Genomic DNA, 23,148 nt, shown 5'->3' with positions numbered 1-23,148 from the left:
ATACAAACACTCCTCTATAACTCAATAAGTATCTCTTCTGTTATACTGTCCACATGACTTTTTTTGACATTTTTCCCATCGGTGGTTTTAAAGTTCACGCAAACTGCATCATCAGCTGAGGCGCTTCTGTATATTATATAACATGTCAAACCATCAATCAAAGACCAAGGAACAGGAATCTTTTAGGATTTCCAAAATTTATCTCAGATGACCAAATCGTGTCCAAAATCACACAGTGTGCACCTGGCTCTACACAAAAATACTTGATTGTTTACTTATTGAGAAAAATTATCCAATATTACATATCTGTGAGTAGAAAAAGTATGTGCACCTCTAGTTTCTTCACAGAACAGGAATCTATTAATGTCTGATCTTCACAACACGTGTTTGAGGAACTATATCATAGCACAAACTAAGGAGAATAAAAAAATAAATTGCCATTCGTTAATATTTTCTGCTCATTTGCTCAATTAGGTTCACTTTGTCTACTTTTAGGGCTTGCGTAAAAAAATATATATATATATTTTGGGCTTCATACTTATGCATTAGTGGCATTTAGCGTTATGCAGAGATGATTAAAAAAATAATAAATTGCTAGAAATATATAGAAAAGCACCACTGTAGATTTGACTACGACTGAAGTCAGGCTACTTAAATCATAATTAAAAATGTGTGTATGTTCTGTTTGTTCACACACATATGCGATCATTAATTGTTTCTTAATTGACACTATTAGAATAACCATCATTCATTTGGCCACAATGAATCTAAGAAAACATGACTTATACCTATCATCCCTGCTAATACCATAAATGCATTTAAGACATTTTAACAATGTATTAAAAGAAATATGTTACTTGATATATTTTAGGGGGTGACATGGTTGTTGTCAGGTCTATGAAAAATGATTCCAGCATCCCACATGGCCGATAGACATGGCTTACACGAACTACCACTGGCAAAACACACACTCACAATCACCCAGCTTCTAATAAGACACACAATTTTTCATTTTCACACACCTCTTTTAATATTAAGGACATGAATCCATAAGAACAATGATATTTGTTCAACACAAACAGCACTGATCCGTGCTGTTTAAATTGGGTCTATACTAAGCCTTGTTCTCGTGCTTTCTTCTCTAGTCTGATCTTTTGCTCGGTGCTCTGTGCTTTGTGGCTACTTGTCTCTGGATTACTTTGTATACATTGTTTGCTGACCGCCTGATGTTGTGCCTGACTTGGACTTTGATATTTGGAGTACGCTCTGGATTAGTTTGTAAGCCTTTCAGTAAAAACTGGCCAAATTGCAATTGCATCTGTCTGTGCCTTCATTATATGAAAGTGGTACTTTCCAAGTGGCCTTGTGAGTCAATGTTATAGTGTAAAAGAAAAACCAGACAAAACAGCTCATTGTTCTTCTCCAAAAATCTTCTGGAAAGAAGAAAAATTCCGTGTTAAAACTGGCACTTATTCAGAGCGAATGTGTTAACACAAAGCAACAGAGTTCATTACTGCACCGTCTATGTAAACATATGACTTGTAATTGTAAATAGATAATACAAATGTATGTATCTGAAGGTATTATCTGTCAGTCAAAAACGTAAAAAAACAATAATAATAAACCACTGGCAAATTGACGAGATGAAAGTTGAATAAAGCATTTCGGAAGCATTTAATAAAAATATTCTTCATAGAAACATTAACCTCAATTTATGTTTATATCACCGACTATATTTTTTTTAGAATTAAATAATATTAAGTATAAGAATTTATATTATGAAGGATGAATAGGCTTTATTTTTCCTTAACCTGAGTTAAATATATATACCAGAGAATATATATATATATATATATATATATATATATATATATATATATATATATATATATATATATATATATATATATATATATATATATATATATATATATATATATATATATATATATATAATAGAATACTCTGGTGTTTGTATTGACTATAGATATTTTTTTGGATTGTGACTGTAGTTGTGGAACCCATTTTTGACCCATAGATCATTGAGCTGCTTTTCCACCCACCCATCACACACACACACACACACACACACACACACACACACACACACACACACACACACAATCACCCACTGGAGTACCTGTGCACACCGGAGTTTTGTTTTGCACCGAGGACCCACTGACTGGTTTTCCGTCTGCTGTTACACACCAGCAGTATCCTGTAAGTGTGTGACACTGAACCTAAAAAAAAAATAAAAATTATTTTAAAAACTAGTAAATCTTTAAAATGTTCACTAGACAGACAGATTGAAGAGTAAGCTTTAGCAATAACTTCTCTTCATGGACAGCTAGTCTGGATTTGGCAAGCTCTCTGTGACAAATGAAGACATGACTGGAACACGTCAGTAGAGCAGGTCCCTGAAGTGAGTTAATGTACACTTTTTTTTAAACATCTTCCAAAAATTCTGCTACTGATGAGAAATGCAGAGACGCAACGAGTCCTTTGAAATCATTTAAGGTTCGAGGTGCCGTGTGAGTCCCAGAGCAGCTGTACGTTTGTTTTCAGTAGTGGCAGATGTAATGTATAGGGCATGGTGATCCAGAGCTCTGACATACCTGGGCAAACGTTCCATCTTCGTTGCACTGCGGGATAAAGATGGACTCCTGTGGCATCTTGGCTTGCTCCAGAGCCTGGCTCCTCTCCACAAGGCACTTTGACTGCCCTGAATCTGAAACAAGTACACAGATGGACTTAAGATTTCATACATAATAGTATAAAGATATACTATTATAGTATAAACTAGTATAAAGATATATATATATAAAGATATCATACTTTTATAAGTATGATATCTTTATTTGGAACACTGGAATACTTTCAACTTTCAAACATCTTCATTTATAATTTCACAACTTGCACACAAATGTCCTTGGATGCATCTTTGGATGCGGTATAATAATATTTTGCGCTCACTTGAACTTGGAAACTCAAACCTGTTCCAGCATCGCGATGCACAAAACGACCTCCATGAAGATCTGGTTTGCATGGTTTGGAGAAGAAGATCTGCTACAAAGCTGTGATCTCAACCTTTACTGAACACCTTTGAAATGAATTGGAACACTACCTGCACCCCAGGCCTACTAACCTCACCTTCATCAGTACCTGACTTTACTAACACCCTTGGGGCTGGGCTGAGCACACTCCAAAATCTAGTGGAACATCTTCCCAGAAGAGTGGAATTATAAGAGCAAATTGGGACTAAATGTGGAATGTGGTCCTCAAAAAGCAAATTCCGCATACCATACTCTGTCAGCATTCATGTTAGCATGCTTGGAGAAGTAAAATGGTATTTTACTTCTCCAAGATTGGATAATAAATTGACTATCATGACAAATCTGGTCAGTCAAAATAAAAATATGGCAAATATTTTATAAAAAAAATATGTCAAAGGTTTTAAATTGGAAAGACCAGTGTGAACATATGTGCCAGTAAGTAAGCTATAAAAAAAAAACTGGTTGGTGTTGGGTCATATTATACAAATAAACAATGCTTTAAGCTTGGATCACAGTACTGGAATGCTTGGAGTCAAGCACTGTAATGGCAAGTAATTTTCCTGTTAAACAAACACGTCTCTGTTTGGGTTTTGTACGTGCTTACAAAATTGGTAGGCATATATTGACAAATAGAGTTATGCATGTTAAAAGCTATAAAATGTACACAAGCCTGAATCGCTTGCGAGGTCGAGTCAATCTGGGTTTACTGTTAATTTCAGTTATAATTACATCAATCTGTGTGGAAAAAAATAAATAAATTGTGTGTTATGTAGGGATTTCTGACCAGGAGGTTGTGAGTTCAAATCTCAGCATCACCAAACTGCCTCTGCTGATCTCTTGAGCAGGGCTCTTGACCCTCACCTGCTCAGTTGTATAAATGAAATAATTGTAAATTGCTCTGGACGAGGGTGTCTGCCAAACTTTTATTATCATAATACATACAAACCAGAACACAAAGTGCACTTTCTTCCCTCATTCAAATGCAGCAAAAACAATATTGAGAAAGTGTTGACAACTAGCAGCAAGCGATTTTGCACGTTTACCTTTGCCAGCTTAAATGAACAAAATTCTAAACAAAAAGTTGCCAGGTATGCACATTTTGCAGAGAGAATACGTGCTTTTGCACTACCGATAAAATGTTATTCTTCAAAACTAATGTGCATGTACAAAAAAAACAAAAAACGCAATAACCCAACATTTTTAATACACCAACTTGTACAGATATGGCAACCCTGGCCGACTAAAGAAAACATGCGCTTATAATCAGACTCTTATCATACTGTGACTTTTTTTTCATGCCAATATTGATAGTTTACAGCTTGGCAATGAATTCGGACCCTGGCAAACGGCAAAACGTTGAGAAATGTAACAGGCAACACCTGTTTGCAGCAGATTTCACAATTTTGTCGAATTTCGTTAAAAGCCTCCTCAAGCTTATGTTGGTCTGACCTTTCTTTTCTCAAGCTTTGGAAACGCTTCATATTACTCACGTTGGTAATGGAGTTGCCTAAAGCATGCGCATTATACAATATTTTATAGTAGAAATGGTTTGAACAATAAAAATAATTAATGAAAAGAACATGTGATTCCTTGGCGTAATGAGAGGAAAGTAGTTAGACTAAGGCGCCAGACAATTCTAATTGGCTAAGTCGATTCAGGTGTGTGTTTGGCCTTGTCTGACTTCTAAAATACTGGTTACCTGTTCCTCAAAAATAGGAGCAGATCAATAACAACTTTCCTGCATCTGTAAGACTGGAAAGTTTTATAACCCTTATGCATCCAAGAATGCTGGAAGTGCACGCATTCTACTTGCGTTGCAAAACAATGCACTAGGATAACGTGACAAGGGGATGTGTTGCAACCATAATATTTGCATTCAAAAGACAGTCACTAAAGAAACTATTGTTGTCTCAATAAATCTTCACTGCCTTTGTCAAGTGTGTTAAAAAAAATAAATCTCAAGTGGTACACTACTCAAACAACCGGTTGTGGACAGACGACACAAAAGTAAAACTTTTGGGTAAATACAAACAGTGTTTTGTTTGGAGAATGCAAAACTTTGTACACCAACACCGAAACCTCATCCTGGCTGCTTTGCTACCTCAGGGCCTGCATGACTTATAGTCGCTGACAGAAAAATGAACTTTAGAGCAACATGTCTGTCAAGGATCTGAAAATCAAATGACACTGGTAAACAACAATGAAATCTGAAACATAGAAATAAATAGGGGGAAAATTTCACAAACCACCAAGAGACCAAACAGAAGAAATTCCATATCTAAGAATGGCCTGTTTCTAGTCTCAGTCTTACTAATAAAGCTTGTCGTTTAAGCAGGACATTTTTTGCCACTTGTTGGAAATCCTTATGAATTCTTCAATACTTTGCATGGCTGCATATAGTGTAGTGGACACTTTATATTCTAGGAAAATCTAGTAAAAAATTATAATAGACGTAATCAGTGGCCATATGATGAGATAGAAAAAGATGAAAGAAGCTTGTCGTATTACTGTACTTAGAAACATAAAAAGAGCAAAACCATCAGTCCTGAACCTTTCCTGTGGTGTAAAACATTCAGTTAAAGCATATTAGTGTTAATATAGAGGTCCTAAACAGTGCTGTGCTACAACTAAACATGATATGATAGATTATTAGCTACATCAATATCCTGCGCACATAAAGATATGGGGTACATGGGTTTGGAGTGAAAGATCTCAAGTGGCCTGCTGTAAAGCACCAAACGCAATGCAACTGAACACCTCAGTACCTGAGTATACTAAAGCCCTTGTGGCTAAAATAGCACAAAGCTCATAACATCAATTTTTTAAACTTTGGGGGCTTTATAAGAGCAAATGGGGGCTAAATGGGGAATGGGATGCTCAAATGCGGATGTAAATCTTATGGTCCGTGTAAACCTTTTGTCCGTGCAGTGTAACTCCTAGTTTATTCTTCACCCTTAATGCCATGAAACACCCTTTGAAATAAAGTGCAATGAGTAAATGCCATGTTCCTGCCTTCCCTGAGTGTAAACATGGTCTGTGAACATTGTAACGCATACCAATGGGCATGTCGTGAAAACTCAACACTCAGCACTCTAATCTAATTCATACAGCTGGACACTTGTCTTGTAAAGTCCAAAAATCTGATACAGTTTAGTTCTAGTGACTTATTTGTGAAATGGTTTTGTGTGACAGTTTTATGACAATCCTTGCACAAGTACATTTTCTGGGTATTGAGCGACAGTTTTGTGTTACCTTTGATTTCTAGCTCTTTCCCTTCTGAAGCCAGCGTGGGAGCAGTAAGCATGGGTGGCTGATCAATCCGCCCATATAGCTTACCTGAAATGGAAGAGAAGAACATGGGAGCCCATTATTTATTAAAATCGAAGATCTTCATTTGTTCTTGCCCATTTGTGATACGCAGGTCTAACAGTCGATAAAAGTATATATAGTTTGAAACAATGAACTAATTCGTATGTGGTTTCTTAGATACAAGTGCTGTTTATGATTCACTACATTTTAACTAAACTTTCTTTCGGCTTCTCCAATTAGGGGTCGCTACAACGGATCACCCGCTTGTTTGATTTGCCACGTGTTTTTACGCTGGATGGCCTTCCTAACGCAACCCTCCACATTTATCCGGGCTTGGGACTGGCACTAAGGCTTGTGCAACACTAATGGCTGGGGTTGGTTCCCTGATCGGGGATCGAACCCGGGCCGCAGCGGTGAGAGCCCCGCATCCTAACTACTAAATCACCATGGGACTACATTTTAACTAAACTAAACTAAATAACTAAATTTTGTGACAATCTAACTGTCTATTTAAATATGTGAAATAGAAAATTACTACGATAATATCATACTGTTCCTAAACAGTTCTAATACTACTACTATTACCATTCAATATAATAATAATAATAATAATAATAATAATAATAATTATTATTATTATTATTATTATTAATATAATAATAATTATTATTATTATTAATATTAATATAATAATAATAATAATAATAATAATTATTATTATTATTATTATTATTATTATTATTATTATTATTATTATTATTATTATTATATCAGTAATAAACTTCAAACTTCAACAACACTAAAATAAAACAGGCCCAAAGAAGTGAAGGTGAAAAATAAACCTGTGTGTGGTTACTGACCTTTGCACCGGCCCCTGTTGGCTATCGTCAGTGTACGATCCTTGCATTTTGCCCTCTGTAGCTCACAGGCCGTATCGTAACTCCGTCCATCTGAGCCACACACTGGTTTGGTTTGACTTTTTGAGCAGCTTATTGGGCAGTGACTGTCTCTATCACCAATCAACCACTACACACACACACACACACACACACACACACACACACACACACACACACACACACACACACATACAAAAAGAGCACGATGTATGGCACAGTTGGTTAGATCTCCAAATAAATGGCACATTGATATAACCCAATATTGACAGCATGCTTTGGTCCTCTAATTCCACATAATTTGCAGTGATTTAAATAATAATATTCTCACTATTTCTTAATGACACGTCCTATTTTTATCACAATAGAGCATTATTTAATGTTATGGAATGTCTGAGAGACAAGTCCGTTATTGCCGTTCTCTCATCAGCCTTTTTTTTACTCCTTTGAAAAGGAGTTTTAAAGATTTAACAGAGTTTCACCACTAAAAGAAGAAAAGCACTCTGATCCCATCTGTGCTGCTATTATTTACATGAATCATGTGTCTGGAAAAGCTGAATCCAAGTTGCTCAAAGTGCTATTACTGCTGATGTACTAAATGTTATCCAAACAAAACTAAAGATTTAATAAGCAGTCAGATGGATCTATTCGTGCCGTGTAGATAAATACAGTTGCAGCGTCATGTGTTTCACAGATTCACGGTCTTAACATTCATGAAATTTTCCCCAGCTGAGCATAACCGCGCAGAATAGAGGCTGCAAATCATGCAGCGGACAACGATAATGGCGTTTCCCTTTGCGCTAAATTAGACACAGTTAGGCCTGTTGTTCTGACAGTAATGACCACACATTATTTATCTCCCCACAGTTCCCTCAAACATTCAAACAGTTTCACGATTTGGTGTCGGCGACTCCAGCACAAAAAGCCAGGCGAATAAATACTTAATGTCATGCGAGGAGTGAGATATTGCTCTAGAAACACACTGTACTCTGCTTAACACCCGATTCATTTGTGCTGTATTGCTGTCCAGTGGTCGGTCGATCAGCAGGAGAGTTAGGTTACACTAAGAAATGGATTAAAAACAGCTGACCGTTTCTCAGCAGAAGTGCACTTAGTCACTAATCCTCCAAATGTAAAAGCAAATTGGTTAAGCCTTTGGTGGATCTAGGTTTACGTTCGTCACTCGTGTAACTGCATACCTCTTCTGTTGGTTTCAATGTACTGTTTGGATAATTCAATGTCGTTACGAAATAACGTACTTTAAATGATGAATTATTCCTTGTATGATTTCCAGCCCTATTCTGCCGTCTCAGACAAAATCACACGTTGTAAAATAATTCTTGAGGTCGTTTAAAAGCCACCAGTAAGAGGATTGCATAGGAGGATGCAAACATCTGCAAATATAGAAATATCCAATTACATTTTTTTATATCTAAAAAACTACTTCAGTAATTTGAGCTACAGGAGCTCGTCTGTTGGATCAGAGCCAGCCTTTACTCCCTACATGCATCAATGAGCATCGGTCGCCTATAACCCTGTTGCCGGATCACCACTGTTCCTTCCTTGGACCACTTTTGATCGATTCTGACTACTGCAGACCGGTAACGTCCCACACAAGCTGCAGTTGCTCTGATCCAGTCGTCTAGCCGTCACCATTTGGGACTTGTCAAACTCCTTACGCTTGCCCATTTCTCCTGCTTTTAACTAGTAGAACTAAAATATTAAATGTAACACACACACACACACACACACACACACACTTACACACACATCTTTATTACCCAAATTGGGTCCAACAAATGTAAACTGTTTAATTAAATTTTTCCATTTATTTAATTTGTGCAAATTCGTTGATTATCTAATTTAATCAATTTAATAAAATGTGTATTGCATTAATTTGATTTATGCTATTTTATTTTTAGAAAGAATCTTATAAAATATTATATTATATATTATTTAATTTACAGTTGTACCTGTGAAATTTTTGGACAAGGTACAACTGTGAATTAAATAATTGTGAAAGTTGTGTTTTGCCTTTTAAGGTGCTTTATAACCATCATTTGTCTGTGCAAAGGAAAGTACCGAGTCAAAAGCATTATTACTGCTACTTAAACTGTACAAATCCATATTATGGTGAGAAACAGTCACTTTTCTTAAGAAAAGAGAAAAGACAGTCCATCATTACTGTACACAATTACAGGAAGGAAAACCAAAAGCTACCTCTTTGCTGGTAAACACTGTTTTAGTCAAAATTGAATGCACACTTAACCAGCACGGCTACGACTGAATTTTGAGGCGAAATGACATCCCATATGGTTTGCATTTCGTGCACTTAGATATGTTTAACAACAGGACAATGACTCTAAACACACCTCTGTGTTAAGCAGGAGCTATACGTTTTAGAAGGAGAATGATGGAGTGCTGAATCAAATGACCTGGCATCCACAATTCCCCATTTTAGGTGGATTGGGATGAGTTGGGTCAGGGACTGAACAAAAGGTGGCCAACAAGCACTCAACACCTCTGTGAACCTCTGGAAACTCAAGATGGTTGAAAAGCCATTCTAGGTAACTACCTCATGAGGCTGACTACGAGAATGCCAAGAGTGTGCAAAGCTGTCATCAAAGTAAAAGGTACCTGCTTTGAACAATTGGAAATATAAAACACTGCACTCAACCGAATATCATTAACTTGTATTGACCTCACAAATACACAGAATATTAGTAAACCATGATATAACAAAAGGCTCCATGATTATATACTGTAACTATGATTTGCAGCATGTTCGAAACAGTTCAATAAATCTGAAGCAATATACTGTGTCCGGTCTGAAATTTTAAATGTTCATTCAGGCCCTTAACGTAAATAATAATCAGAAGATATTCACGTGATACAATTTTCCACTTGCACAAAGCAAAAACTTACCATATGGAGTTATTCAAATCAGAGATTTTGTCAGATTTTCATTACTTTTTGGAAAACATTAAATAGACAGCAAACTAACACCTAGGTTTCGATAAACAGAATCCAAACAAATTTGAGTAAATAAATGTTGGACCATTACAGGAAAATATACAGTTTATGGACAAAATATTGTGGACACCTGATCATGTTTTGTTTGTGCTTATTAAAAATCCAATTCCACATTTGATCCCCATTTGCAGTTATAATAACCTACACTATTCTGGGAAGATTTTCCACTAAATCAGGGGTCCCCAACATGGTTTTTCTAAAAAATAGCTCACCATAGTGCCAAGTACCAGTAAGCTGCATCTATCTGTTTCCTACCTTGTTAAATCATTGTTGATAATTATTGTGAGAAATCATTAACATGATCAGTGTCTTCACATAGACGAATATCATTAATTATCATAATAATATATGAATAAAGGTAAATTGAGCAAATGTGTTATTTCAGAAGTGTGTATCAAACTGGTAGCCCTTTACATTAATTGGTACCCAAGAAGTAGCTCTCAGTTTCAGAAAGGTTGGTGACCCCTGCAGTAGATTATAAAGCAAGCTTGTGAAGATTTTTGCTCACTCATTCATTCTTAAGGGGTGTAGTAGTGTCAGGTACTGATGTAGGTTGGGGAGACCTGGGGTGCAGCCCCAAAAGTGCTTAGTAGGGTTAAGGTTAGAGCTCTATAGCAAGCCACTCAAGATCTTCCACTCCAAACCATGTAAGTCACGCTGGAACAGGTTTAGGTCTCCTAGTTTAGTTAAAATTGGAAATTGAATGCGTCCGACTTTGTGGTAGTTTGGGGAAGAACCACATAAGGCTGGAAAGTCAGGTGTCCCAATACCTTGGTCCATTTGGTGCACTTTGCTACTGTAATATGTGGTTAGTGAAGGTAGGACACAAATAAACTCAATGTTTGCTTTATAAAAAGCAAATCCAAAAATCAATGCCAAAGTCCATAGCAGGGTTAAGAATATAAGTGGCCAACACCATGCAGCCCAACACACACTGAAGTCAGGACGACCAGGAAAAAACATCTGAACTATAATAAACAATGAACAATGAAATGAACAATATAGACACACATATTGACAAAGAAACAACAGGGTATAAACACAAAAACTATTCAGGAATTTAACATAGAACAGGGGAACACCATGGCGCAACAAACCAATGACTTGAGGAAAAAACAAAAACACATGGCAATACATAGTAATGTAAACAAAATCAGATTGTGGTACGATGATGAAAACCGTGACAATTAATTCAGTAATAACAATTTGTGTGATCAGCATTTTCATGCCACAAAGCCTAATAAATTGACTTTTTTAATGTTCTAAGTCAATCGTTGAGACTTTAATGTCTCCGTTGAGTCAAAAATAAATAAATTAGCAGACTTTCTGATCACAAGTCAGAGCCATAGTAAAATCCCATTATTTTAGGCTACAAGCAGAGAAAAAACAAGCTAAACTTTCAAGTAAATTAAATAATAATTTGTTTTTCTGGATTTATTATAATGGCCCAAAGCCTGTAGACATTCGACTGTATAACGCTACTGTTATTTACTCAGTAGCTACTGCACATAGCCTTGTTATTTATTTATTTTACTGTACACGTACAATATTTACATATTCACTACATGTTGATAATTTGCACAATGCTACTATTTGCTTTTGTGGTAGATACTAAATGGAATTGCTGAGTAACTGCACCATGCAATGATAATAATGCTGTTGTACCTGTATCTATGTTCATATGTACCTAAACCTTCCTTAAACACCGAAAACAATGTCAATAGCACCGTAATGCACAGTATGTCTTTGTAAAAAGTCCAATCACACTGAAACTAAAAGGCCTAAACATTTTTCAGACATGACATGACAAATCTAGCGGAAAGCCTTCCGAAGAGTGGATGTTATAGTAATAATAACTAAATAAATACGCTTGAATCTGTCTACAAGTCATAAGTTTAGTAAATTACTAATAAACATACCACATTTAAATGTTATACACTACCGTACTGTACTTCATGTTCTAAATACATAATTAAATCTGATTATGACCCCATAGTTGAAAACACAGAATTTAAAGACAAATCTCTCCAGAAATTTAAAAAAGGGTTCCTTCTGCAAACGCTCCGACTCCACTTTACAAGCTCTCCTGATGTAGTTTGAGTTGTGCGACCATAAAATTAACTATGGATTTTACTCCTGCTGGATAAGATTACATTCTGGACGGTATTACAACAAAACATAAAACCTTTTCGCTGCAAGTGAAAATATTTATAGCATATTTACCTACGTAGTAACCACACATTTATGATGGAAGCAGGGAGTCGTTGCTTTTTTTTTTTTCAATCGTCAACCTGAAAGCGATGAGAAGGAGCACGGCGAGCTTTCTTTTTGTTTTTTTCAGCTCTAATTTCCTTCTGGGAAACCATCCTCTTAATTACATTCAACTGCAGGCTACACATTTTGATAATGTGCTTGAAATGCTTGCAATATTAGTTTTGGATTTAAAAACTTTAAGTTCTGGCCTGAGTGGTAGAAGACTACCATAAAAAATTATTCTGATGGGCTTGCTAATGATTATCAGCCAAAATGGAACTTCAAAAACGAAACGATGAGAAAACATCAAGTGAGGGAGACAAAAGGAACAAAGCGATGGTCAGTGCTAGGTGTGAGTTTAGATTTTTTTAAAGCCAGTATACCGGTAGTAAAAAAATTGGACTATGTATAACATCAGGTCATTACACAGAATACAGTGTACTGTAATGTTAACAATATGATGTTCCTTGTTCATTTATTTAAATGTCATATTCCTCTGTTTTTTTCTTTTACACACAGAAACAAAAAATAAAAAAGGTAAATAAAAGAAAAATCATTTTTGTTGATTTATTGCTTTGCTTTAAGAGTGCTTAAGCATTCTTTCTTTGTTTATTCCTCCTTTTCTGCACATATATGAACTAAATATGCAACTAGATACCAACTAGCTTGTGAGTGAGGCCTTCTTGAAGTGATACAATTATCTAGCATTTTACTTGTTTGATTAGAAAAAAAAGAATGCATTAATTAAACAAACAAAAATAATAATAATATAATTGGAACCTACGCTAATATTAAATATTATTTATATACAGTATATTTACTGTATAATTCCTGTCATATGTTAAATAAATAATCTTCCTACATCATATACTCAGTGTCATACTTTTATAATCTATGATGAGGCCACCCAGGATACAGGAAGGACTCAGGCCAACTGAGAGAAAAGGAATATGGGAAAGTATTGAGCAACACACAAAGCCTCTGAATGTGCTGATAGACAAAGACAGCAAAGGAAAGGGTTTTGAGGATAACGATTTCTCGGTTGTGGCTGAAAATGACGGTCTTGGAGGTAGTACGGGTTAGCGATCTCCCTTAACGTTTGGTAGCTGTCGTATGAGAGGGCATGAGAATTGGCAGGTGACCAGCTAGTACTAAAAAAAGCGCCTTTGCAACAGAATCGGTCTCAAAAGAGAACCAAGGTTTACGTGGAGCTCATTCTCTATACGCAGGACTTACACTCAAGTCTGATTAAACACCCCATTTTTATGGTCCATAAATATTAGGATCAAGTTTACAAGTTGCTCATCTTTTCTTGGACAAAAAACAATACAATGATCTAAAATCATTACTCATAAGACTTGATCATGTAGCTGCTTTTTAGTTCTGACTACTTATGGCACAATAAATTGTACATTTTATAATACATGACTTTGGTTAGGCTTTTGTAATCCATGTACACATGGCAGAAATCTTCATAATTAACACATGCTTGATCTTATATCCGATCTAAATTAGTGACCCTGAAAAAGCCTTTAAAGCCCATCATTTTTAAGAATTTGTAATTTTACTTAAATGGGGTCAGGGGATCAAGAGATGCAGAGATAAGGGGCTTCAAGATCAAGGAAACGGACATGCTTGCGTATTTACTGTAGTGTGTGATATTAGTGTAAGCATATGGTATAAATCCCACCCAAACGTCCTTACTTTTATGTTTATTTTATGTTTATTCGCAAAGAACCGAAAAAGAAAAGTGACTAACGATAAGGAAAGAATTCAGACTTGTATGAAAAATGTAGATTCAGGTTGGCAGATGACGCTCGCTTCAGAGTCTGTTGTAGAACGTTCTCAGACGTGGCTTCGTTCATATAAACTCCATCACTCTTTTTCCTTATAATTCCTATAAATACGCTGAAATCAGGTTCATCCTTCTATATCTTGTCACGTTTCATGAAGGGCAATAAGGCTTAGCAAATAACAAACATGTAGGGAAAAAAAAAAAAAAAAGATTTTCCAGCGATACACTTCTCAGGGGAGGGGAAAAAAAAGGGTTGCTTTATCCTGTTGTAATTGAAGGCTCTGGGAGGCTGGCAATCTCGCCGGCGTTTCCCACAGTGTGCCATATCACTCGTCTGATACCCACTGCTATCTCTCCATAGCGAAATGCCTTACCACTGACCCAGAACACATTCTCTGTGTCAGAAAGCCTCCCTGATCCAAATCCCAGCTGTCTTTCATTGTGTGTCGAGTACACAGCCAGCCTTCTATCCTCTCTCGCTCGCTCTCACACACACACACACACACACACACACACACACACACACACACACACACACACACACACACTTACACACTTTCTGTATCTTTCAGTCTCTCACTTTCTTTCAAAGACTCGGCCCAACTGAGCTGTCTGCCTTCTGTCTGTTGGTAGTAAGTGTCAGCATGTCACACAAAGAAAAGACACTGTTAAAAGCATGCTGTAAAATGTAATACTGGACATGCTCAGTGTCTCTCTGTCTCGGTCTCTCTGTCTCTAATACACACACATTGTACATTTGCTGCCTGTGTGGGTCGTGATGTTGAGCTAATTAAAAGAGAGCTGGGAAAGGTACAGGGACCAGACTCTGGATCTGTAAGGCACTGAGAATGCACTCTTGGCACACACTTGTCTGCATTTGTTCGTCATGTAGCTTTACAAGGCTTTCTGGTGATGCACTAGCACAGGTATGCTGCACACGCGGCATCTGAGCTCATCGGTAATTTACACCTTTTTTTTTCTTTTCTTTTTTGAATTTTATTACCCAGCCTCCAACCTCAGCGATCTTTAATAGGTGCTTAAAACGAACGTGCGACCGCCACTTAAAGCAGCGTGAACCAGATTGATGGAAAACATCAATCGCTTTGCAAAGGCCTGAGGATCAAGTCTGCTATCCATACCGTTCTTTTAAGTTAGATTTGAAAACAAAAAAAATAAATAAATACAATGAATTATTCAGAGGTTTTGTCATGGAAAGTTTGACATGCTGAAACAGAACGTATTTGGGCATATATCGCAATTGTGAATCTGGTCTGGTGGAGCTATTTTTCTTTTTAATCCGGTGGCCAGAATTCAATTATACTACCAAGATGAAATCATAGTAGAATCTTTGGTCTACAGTGTTTATTCTTAAACATATCATCGTATTTCACTGTAGTACAGCCAAACGCCCAGATGGTCTTGCTCAATTTTATTCATGAACAGAGCTTCACTGTAAAAAAATTGAAAAAAATAAATAAATAACAAAAAATTTATATATATATATATATATATATATATATATATATATATATATATATATATATATATATATATATATATATATATATATATATATATATTAAAAATCTTGAATGTGGGCAAATATATATTTCTTCATTTTTTATTATGAGATTATTACAAAAACATTATTTCATTTGGATAATATTTTTAAATGCTTTTACTAATCACAAGCTTACAATTGTCTCAGTTTAAAAACAGCTAAATTTGTTGTTTTCTAAAAATAAATCATCATTCAAAATTAGGGGAAAAAATAAACAATAAACCAAAAATATTTAATATGTAAAATATTAAATGTATATTTGGTTCGTTATAATCTTATAAGGAATAATAGATGTATTTGATGGTATTTTGGATCATTCCTCATGCCAGGATGTCATTTTTTCTCTGGTGTATTTAGTTTGACATGCATGACGGTGTTTTCAAATTCTCTTTTAAAAATCGTGTCACCAGGAAAGTTATATTAAACTTTACATTTATTTATTTGGTAAGTCTATGTATCTGATGTCCAAGTGAAACAGAATTCGATCCAAGCACAGAGCTGTTACAGGAACCAACAGTTACGGTTTGGGCCAAATACAAGTACAAGAGAGAGCGCAAATCACTCACACACACCCACACACACACACACACACACACAAACACACACATACAAACAAAGAGGGGAAAGAAACAACTTGTGTGGTGTAGGACCGGTCACACAGCAAAATAGGATTGTGATTGATGATCAAAAATGTTTTTGGTGAATGTGTGAGTTATTTTCAGAAAAACAGGACATTTGTAAGATAATTGAACTAAATGAACTGCTTTATTTTAGAGCCTATATTAAAAACCCTCTGCGAAATGACTTCATGGGGTTTTTAAGTCGAGGACAGAACTGAAAAAAGCTGAGGTAAGCCAAAGGTACAAGTGGCCAACTGCCCTCCACAAACTAAACTAACATACTGAGAACCATTAACATACACTGTACTTCTTTGGAAAAAGCACCAAATGCAAGCAAGGTCAAATGAAAACAATTAGGGTTTCAATGCTCCTAAAAACAAATCACTAGTCAGAAAATAACCACTAAAATCTTAATATTTGACCATTTTGTGTTTTCCTAATTTTTCGACATCAATCTTGGACAATTCGACTAATAAGTGTTAAATGGTTTGTTAATACTTTTCATAGGGTTTGTTTTTAAGCTATTGGATATTCATAGTGAACTGAATGTATAATATTTGGTACAGAGATCAGCACAAACAAATGGTACTACTTGAATTGGACCTTGTGTCTTAAACAGCATGTCTTGCCTTATATATTAGTTTTGGATATAAACCCCCAATTCCAAAAGGTTTGGGACACTGTATAAAATGTCATTAAAAATCAGAATACAATGATTTGCAAATCTCATAAACCCTATTTTATTCACAATAAAACATATCAAATATATACATTTTTAACTGAGGAAATGTACAATTTTAAGGAAAAAAAAAATAAGGTAGTTTGTAATTTGATGGCTGCAACACGTCTCAATAAAGTTGGAACAGGGGACCAAAGTCTGGAAAAAATAAGTGATATTACAATGAAACAATTAAACTAATTTGGCTAATTGACAATAGGTCAGTAAGCTAAATGGGTATAAATCGTGTACAGTATGTTAGAAAGATAGAGTCTCACAGAAATAAAGATGGGCAGAGTTTCACCAACTCTTCTTCTTCTTCCCTTTGTTGCCCCATGCCATCAAATTTGAAATAAGCTCATTTTGTGCATAAAAGTGTAAAATGTCTCAATTTCAACATTTGTTATGTTCTCTACGTTCTATTGTAAATAAAACATTGGCTCATGTGATTTAAAATTCTAATGAAATACAAGCCACCCAGGTCGCATCCCTGTAGACCTATCCTAATGATTATAGAAGATGTTTCATTCAATTTGGTTCTTCAGCATTTGTGGCTTTGACAGTTACTTGACCTTTGCTCCATCACTCTGGTTCATAATTGGTCTCAATGGCATTAAACTAATCCCAACAAATTTAGTATATATAAATTTAGAAAACTAGCGATCTAGTAGATTACTAGAAACTAGCAATCTGTGTTCATTTAGTGGTAGTGGTTAAGATATTGGACTTCTGATCTAAAGGTTGTGAGTTCGAAGCCCATGTTGCCAGTGCTGGTTCCCTGAGCAAGGCTTTTAACTCCTTATGTGCTTAGAATATGAATGAGACAACTGTAAGTCGCTTTTGATAAAGGCGTCTCCGAAATGCCAGAAATGTAGTTGACGATTGACTCGTCTGGCTGACAGTGTAATTGTCCTTCGCTGACTTGCATAGTTACCTGCAAAATCTTACTTAGCCTTCTGTTTCGGTAATTTTTTTATTTTCATCTTATTTTTTGAACACAATGTCCAGGCCTAATTAATGACAACTAGCTGAGGATGATGGACTTCTGATCGGCAGGTAATGAGTTCAAATCCCAGCCCTTGAGCAGATCTGATTTTTTTTTTAGATTTTTTAGTATTCATATTAGGATTGTAAAATATACAGGTTTAAACACGGATGAAACGTCAGATCTTATATATGTATTCCTTTTACTGTACTCTCTTTTCTCTGATTGATTTTTCAGATGCATGCACCTTGTCCAACACAAATACTGTAGATCTTGTTTTTTTATTAGCATTTTATTCATTTTACAGCTGGGTGCTTCCCAAGGTAGTGTTGAGAAACATCTCTTGGGGCTAAAAGCATAACAGAGAACACATGTTGCTATTGGACATTTAACCCTTACGCTATCCAATAAATCACACATACTATGTTGCGCTTTTGAAAAAGAGAAACAAGATGTTCAATTATCATTCACTCTTCATTTATGTCATATAGTGAGAGTTCTTTGGTGTGCTGATTACTGAAAGATAGAGTTATTAAAGGCATGACAGACCCTTTTCTCTTTTTCTACTCTGTCACGAGAGCGATACAAGGGTCATGTTTGTCCAATTGAGAAATAAACACAAACGGTTTTCCTTTGGCATTTATACACTTCGAGTGGATGATATCAAACTAGATGTTGAAAAGCAGAATTTTTTTTAACCTCTATCTAGCTTTACAGTGGTATGAAAACGTGTACTAAGGCCCTCAGTTCTGATTACATGCAGAAATCTCGCTGTACATTTCCTCCGGTGGCCAGGAAGTTGATTGGAATTTGACTTTCTGTCAACCGGACATGCAGAATCCGTTTATTGGCTTGAATGCACCTTCCAGCACGGCGCTCATAACTCCCCATAAAGCTTTCCGTTCTCACAACCGTCAGATAAGTTCGCTCTAATGAGGCACGAAGGGGAGGAGAGGATTTTTTTAAACGTTTATTAAAACTCCAGCTTTTTTTTTATATCATAACCCCTTTGACCTCCAGTAATGATTACACCGGGGTGTTTTTCAAAAACCTCTCAGGCACGAGAGGGAGGATTTGTTTAGTATTGCCGACTTTTTCTTTTTTTTCTCTTATAGAACACACACTCACACACACACACACACACACACACGCACACCACCTGTTAAAAGAGTCATCTTGTCTCGGGAAGCCCAGTAACTGTCAAGTGTGAATAGAAATATCTTTTTCAGTGTTAAATTGAGAAAAGAAAAGAAAAGAAAGAAAAGATTTTCGTGCTGGAAACTGAAGCAATTCATTATCTTGAAATTGCTCCTAATGCAATACTGTTGTTTTTGCTTTAAGAAATACTAAGATGAACAGACTATTTCACAAGTGAATAAAATGCTTTGGTGCCCCGAAACCTTGAAAAATATATCGATTAAAACTGCTAAATTAAAACATGTGGACGTTCCATATGTTTTCATCAGCAATTAAGCTGAACAGATGCTTTCACATGAATTAACCTTCTTTTTATATATATATATATATATATATATATATATATATATATATATATATATATATATATATATATATATATATATATGAATATATATAAAATGGCAATGCATTGCTTTGTCACTGATTCGTCTATGAGTCAACACACCCTCAGGCCACATTTATGACAGTCCCCAGTCTGACATCCCGCCAAACTCTCTTTTGCTCTCATCCTACGTTTTTCTGGCTTTTTCTGCCTCTCTTTCGCACACATTCACTCATTCTCTGTTGTCTCTGTGGCTCATTAAACAGACATTATCTGAAAAAGACAATCTTGCCAAATCATTCTTGGGCCTAAAACGCTGGCCCGTCAGGTACTTGAGGTTTCCTTTCCTCTCACAGATGGAAAAAATGCTGTAACTGGGGCACATTGTAGAGTTTTGTCTGGCCAGTGTCGTATCATTGATTCAGACCAGAGTATAAAAGGGGAGTACACAAAAAAAAAAAAAAGAGCGAGAGAGCGAAGAGAAAGTGAGCAAGGACAGAATAAAGCTCATCGCCATGACTCAGACTTTCTCACTTGTGAAAATGACGGCCTGACAAATAAATGGAAAACAAAAGCTGAACGAAGGAAAAGTATTGCTTTTAAATACAGCTATATAGTGCTACCATTCAGGACATCCCCCCCCCCCACACACACACACACACACACACACACAAACTGATTCAGCTGTGAGAAAAAGAAATCCACAATGTTGCCTTTGTTGAAATTGTAAAAAAAAAAAAAAAAATTGCAGAGCCAAGAAAGCAACCGTTCGCTTCTTTCTTACAACCCAGAGGGGTGCAAGGGGAGCAATAGACATATACCACAAAAGGGCAATGGGTTCAGTGAAGTATCACCGGAAACCCGATGGACAATGTGGAATCATCTATACACAGCTGGACCGTGCAGCATCAATAAATAAAACCAGCCTGGTTTGTTCCTGTGTTAGTGTTATGCATGTTTAGTAATAAGTATAAATGCCTAGAATAGGTCGAGTCTCGGTGTGCACCATCTCATATGGATATTGTAGTGTTGTCTATATTTTCTCTGGGGTGTGTGGAGAGTCAGGGGTCAGATCTCTTTCAAAGAAATGGTGGTTCGGTTTTTGGAGGTTTTTCGGGCTGCTATCAAAAAAATCCCAGTGACACCACATCCTACTTGAGTGCTTGCACAAAACCCCGAATGTTGTGTTTCATCCTGTCTCAGTCATGCTGAGCAAACCACGAGTTTTGATGCAACTCTGATCGCGCGTGTAAATATAGGATTAACAAATGTCCGAATATGTGCAGTCGTCGTATATCTATTTGATAGTTTGATTTTTTACAAGTGTCAAAAGAACATCATGTATTGTCTGATACTCAGAGCTCGGAGTATTTTATTATAAATGATTTCATAAATGGGATGAGAACATTCCTAATCATGATTCATACTATATAAAATAACACCGGCTTTATATTCAGTTGAATTCAATTCGGTTTTATTTGTATAGGGCTTGTTACGATTTACATGATCCCAAAGCAGCTTTACAAAGATAACGAGGTTACAAATTCTCAATTAAGAGGTTTCTTATATATCTATACGATTATCCCTTATAAATTCATCCCTAATGAGCGAGACAGTGGCGACAGTGGTGAGGAAATGGTATGAGGAAGGAACCTTTTCAAAACTCAAAAGAGAACTTTAATTCAGTTCAGTTTTATTTGCATTGCACTTTTAACAATATCCAAAAGCGGCTTTACACAGATAGGTGGGTTCTGAAGTAACGTATATATATATGTTATGAACTTATATGTATAAGAATGTATACGTTCACTGTCTATAAGATTATCACTTATAAATGTATCCCTAATGAGCAAGCCAGCGTCGAGGAAAAACTCCCTGAGATAAAACATCTCGACAGACTCAAAGGGTGACACCAAATGTCCATTCATTGTACTTCGTGCATCCTTTGAGCTTTTGAAAACTGAGAAACTTCATCCCATGCATTGAATTTTCTTCTCACCAAACCGGCAGATGTTTAAAGTACAAAGAGAAGAAACAGATTTCGTGGCTTTCAGGTATGTGAGACAGGTCGTAAAGTCATGTGACTCGTTCAGGTGCATGCACGTGACTATTTGATGGATAAATTAAAGCAAATAAATGATGATTAAGGTGCAATGGATGTAGAAATACTTGTAGATGAGTAATCCTATAGTGGAAATGTGTGTGTGCTTTGACGCTGACAGCTTATGTGTTTCTACAGATTGGTGAGGACTAACAAGGTGACAGACAGACAGACAAACAGACAGACAGACAAACAGACAGACAGACAGACAGACAGACAGACAGACAGACAGACAGACAGACAGACAGACAGATAGATAGATAGATAACTAAACAGACAGACAGACAGACAGACAGACAGACAGACAGACAGACAGACAGACAGACAGACAGATAGATAGATAGATAGATAGATAGATAGATAGATAGATAGATAGATAGATAGATAACTAAACAGACAGACAGACAGACAGACAGACAGACAGACAGACAGACAGACAGACAGACAGACAGATAGATAGATAGATAGATAGATAGATAGATAGATAGATAGATAGACAGACAGACAGACAGACAGACAGACAGACAGACAGACAAATTGGTTACTGGGATTAAAGTGGTTTGATTCAGGTGTTATCATTAATGAATCAATCATCAGCATACATTTAATTAAACAGTTATAATTAATAAGGACTATATCCGAGAGTCCTCACCAGGACTAAGACAAAAGTGTGTTAAGACAAAAGTGTGTGCGGGCGCGTGCGTGCGTGAGCGCGCGTGCTTTTTCTCACTCACCCGCTGACCGTTGGATCTCTGCGGCGGCACGAACAGGGTCAGAGAACACAGAAGAACCCAGTGAGGAGGAAACATGGTTCCGAAAGCCCAACACTCACTCTTACGGACGAGTCAAACAGTTACTGAGCAGAAATTCCCACCCAAAAAAGAAAGTCCTCTTCTGGTCCACTTTTTGTTCTCCTCGGCCACCGGTGTCTGTCTTCTTAAGGTGTGTATGAAGGTGCGGGTTCACACGGCGCTCGCGCTCGTTCAATGACCGGTGATCGCCATAGCAACCTGCTTTTATCCTCCGGGACGCGCGCGCGCTCCTCCTGCGGCAGCTACAGGTTGAATCCGCTCACTTTCTCTTTTGGCGCTCATTTAAAAACCCAGGAGGCGGGACTAACGGGGATGATGGACATTAGGGATTGTCCAAGAATGAACCCACCACGCTTTAGATATTTTACCTGTAATGGGCATAGATAGATAGATAGATAGATAGATAGATAGATAGATAGATAGATAGATAGATAGATAGATAGATAGATAGATAGATAGATAGATAGATAGATAGATAGATAGATAGATA

The 23,148-nt window shown here is 36.5% G+C and overlaps 1 protein-coding gene across 19 annotated transcripts in view; it reads right to left on the bottom strand.

Annotated features, from left to right (window-relative positions):
• The window catches only part of smoc1 (SPARC related modular calcium binding 1), a 58,309-nt gene extending 35,362 nt beyond the window's left edge, over window positions 1-22,947 (bottom strand). For 14 of the 19 annotated variants that reach the window (XM_083544739.1, XM_083544741.1, XM_083544728.1 and 11 more), the window contains exons 1-5: window positions 22,581-22,921; window positions 7,223-7,388; window positions 6,306-6,389; window positions 2,616-2,728; window positions 2,141-2,240 (exon numbers count right to left, since the gene is read on the bottom strand). In XM_083544739.1, the coding sequence (XP_083400865.1) occupies window positions 2,141-2,240; window positions 2,616-2,728; window positions 6,306-6,389; window positions 7,223-7,388; window positions 22,581-22,655 (538 nt within the window). In that variant the 5' untranslated portion in view covers window positions 22,656-22,921. Of the gene's footprint in view, window positions 1-2,140; window positions 2,241-2,615; window positions 2,731-6,305; window positions 6,390-7,222; window positions 7,389-22,580 lie in introns of all 19 variants that reach the window. The other 5 variants (XM_083544736.1, XM_083544738.1, XM_083544735.1 and 2 more) reach the window with 2 other exon arrangements.
• Window positions 22,948-23,148: the final 201 nt, after the last annotated feature.

This window comes from Silurus aristotelis (assembly GCF_946808225.1).
Source record: "Silurus aristotelis genome assembly, chromosome: 6".
Lineage (NCBI taxonomy): Eukaryota > Metazoa > Chordata > Actinopteri > Siluriformes > Siluridae > Silurus > Silurus aristotelis.
Note: the sequence above shows the minus strand (reverse complement) of the source record. Positions and strands in the feature narration are given on the sequence as shown.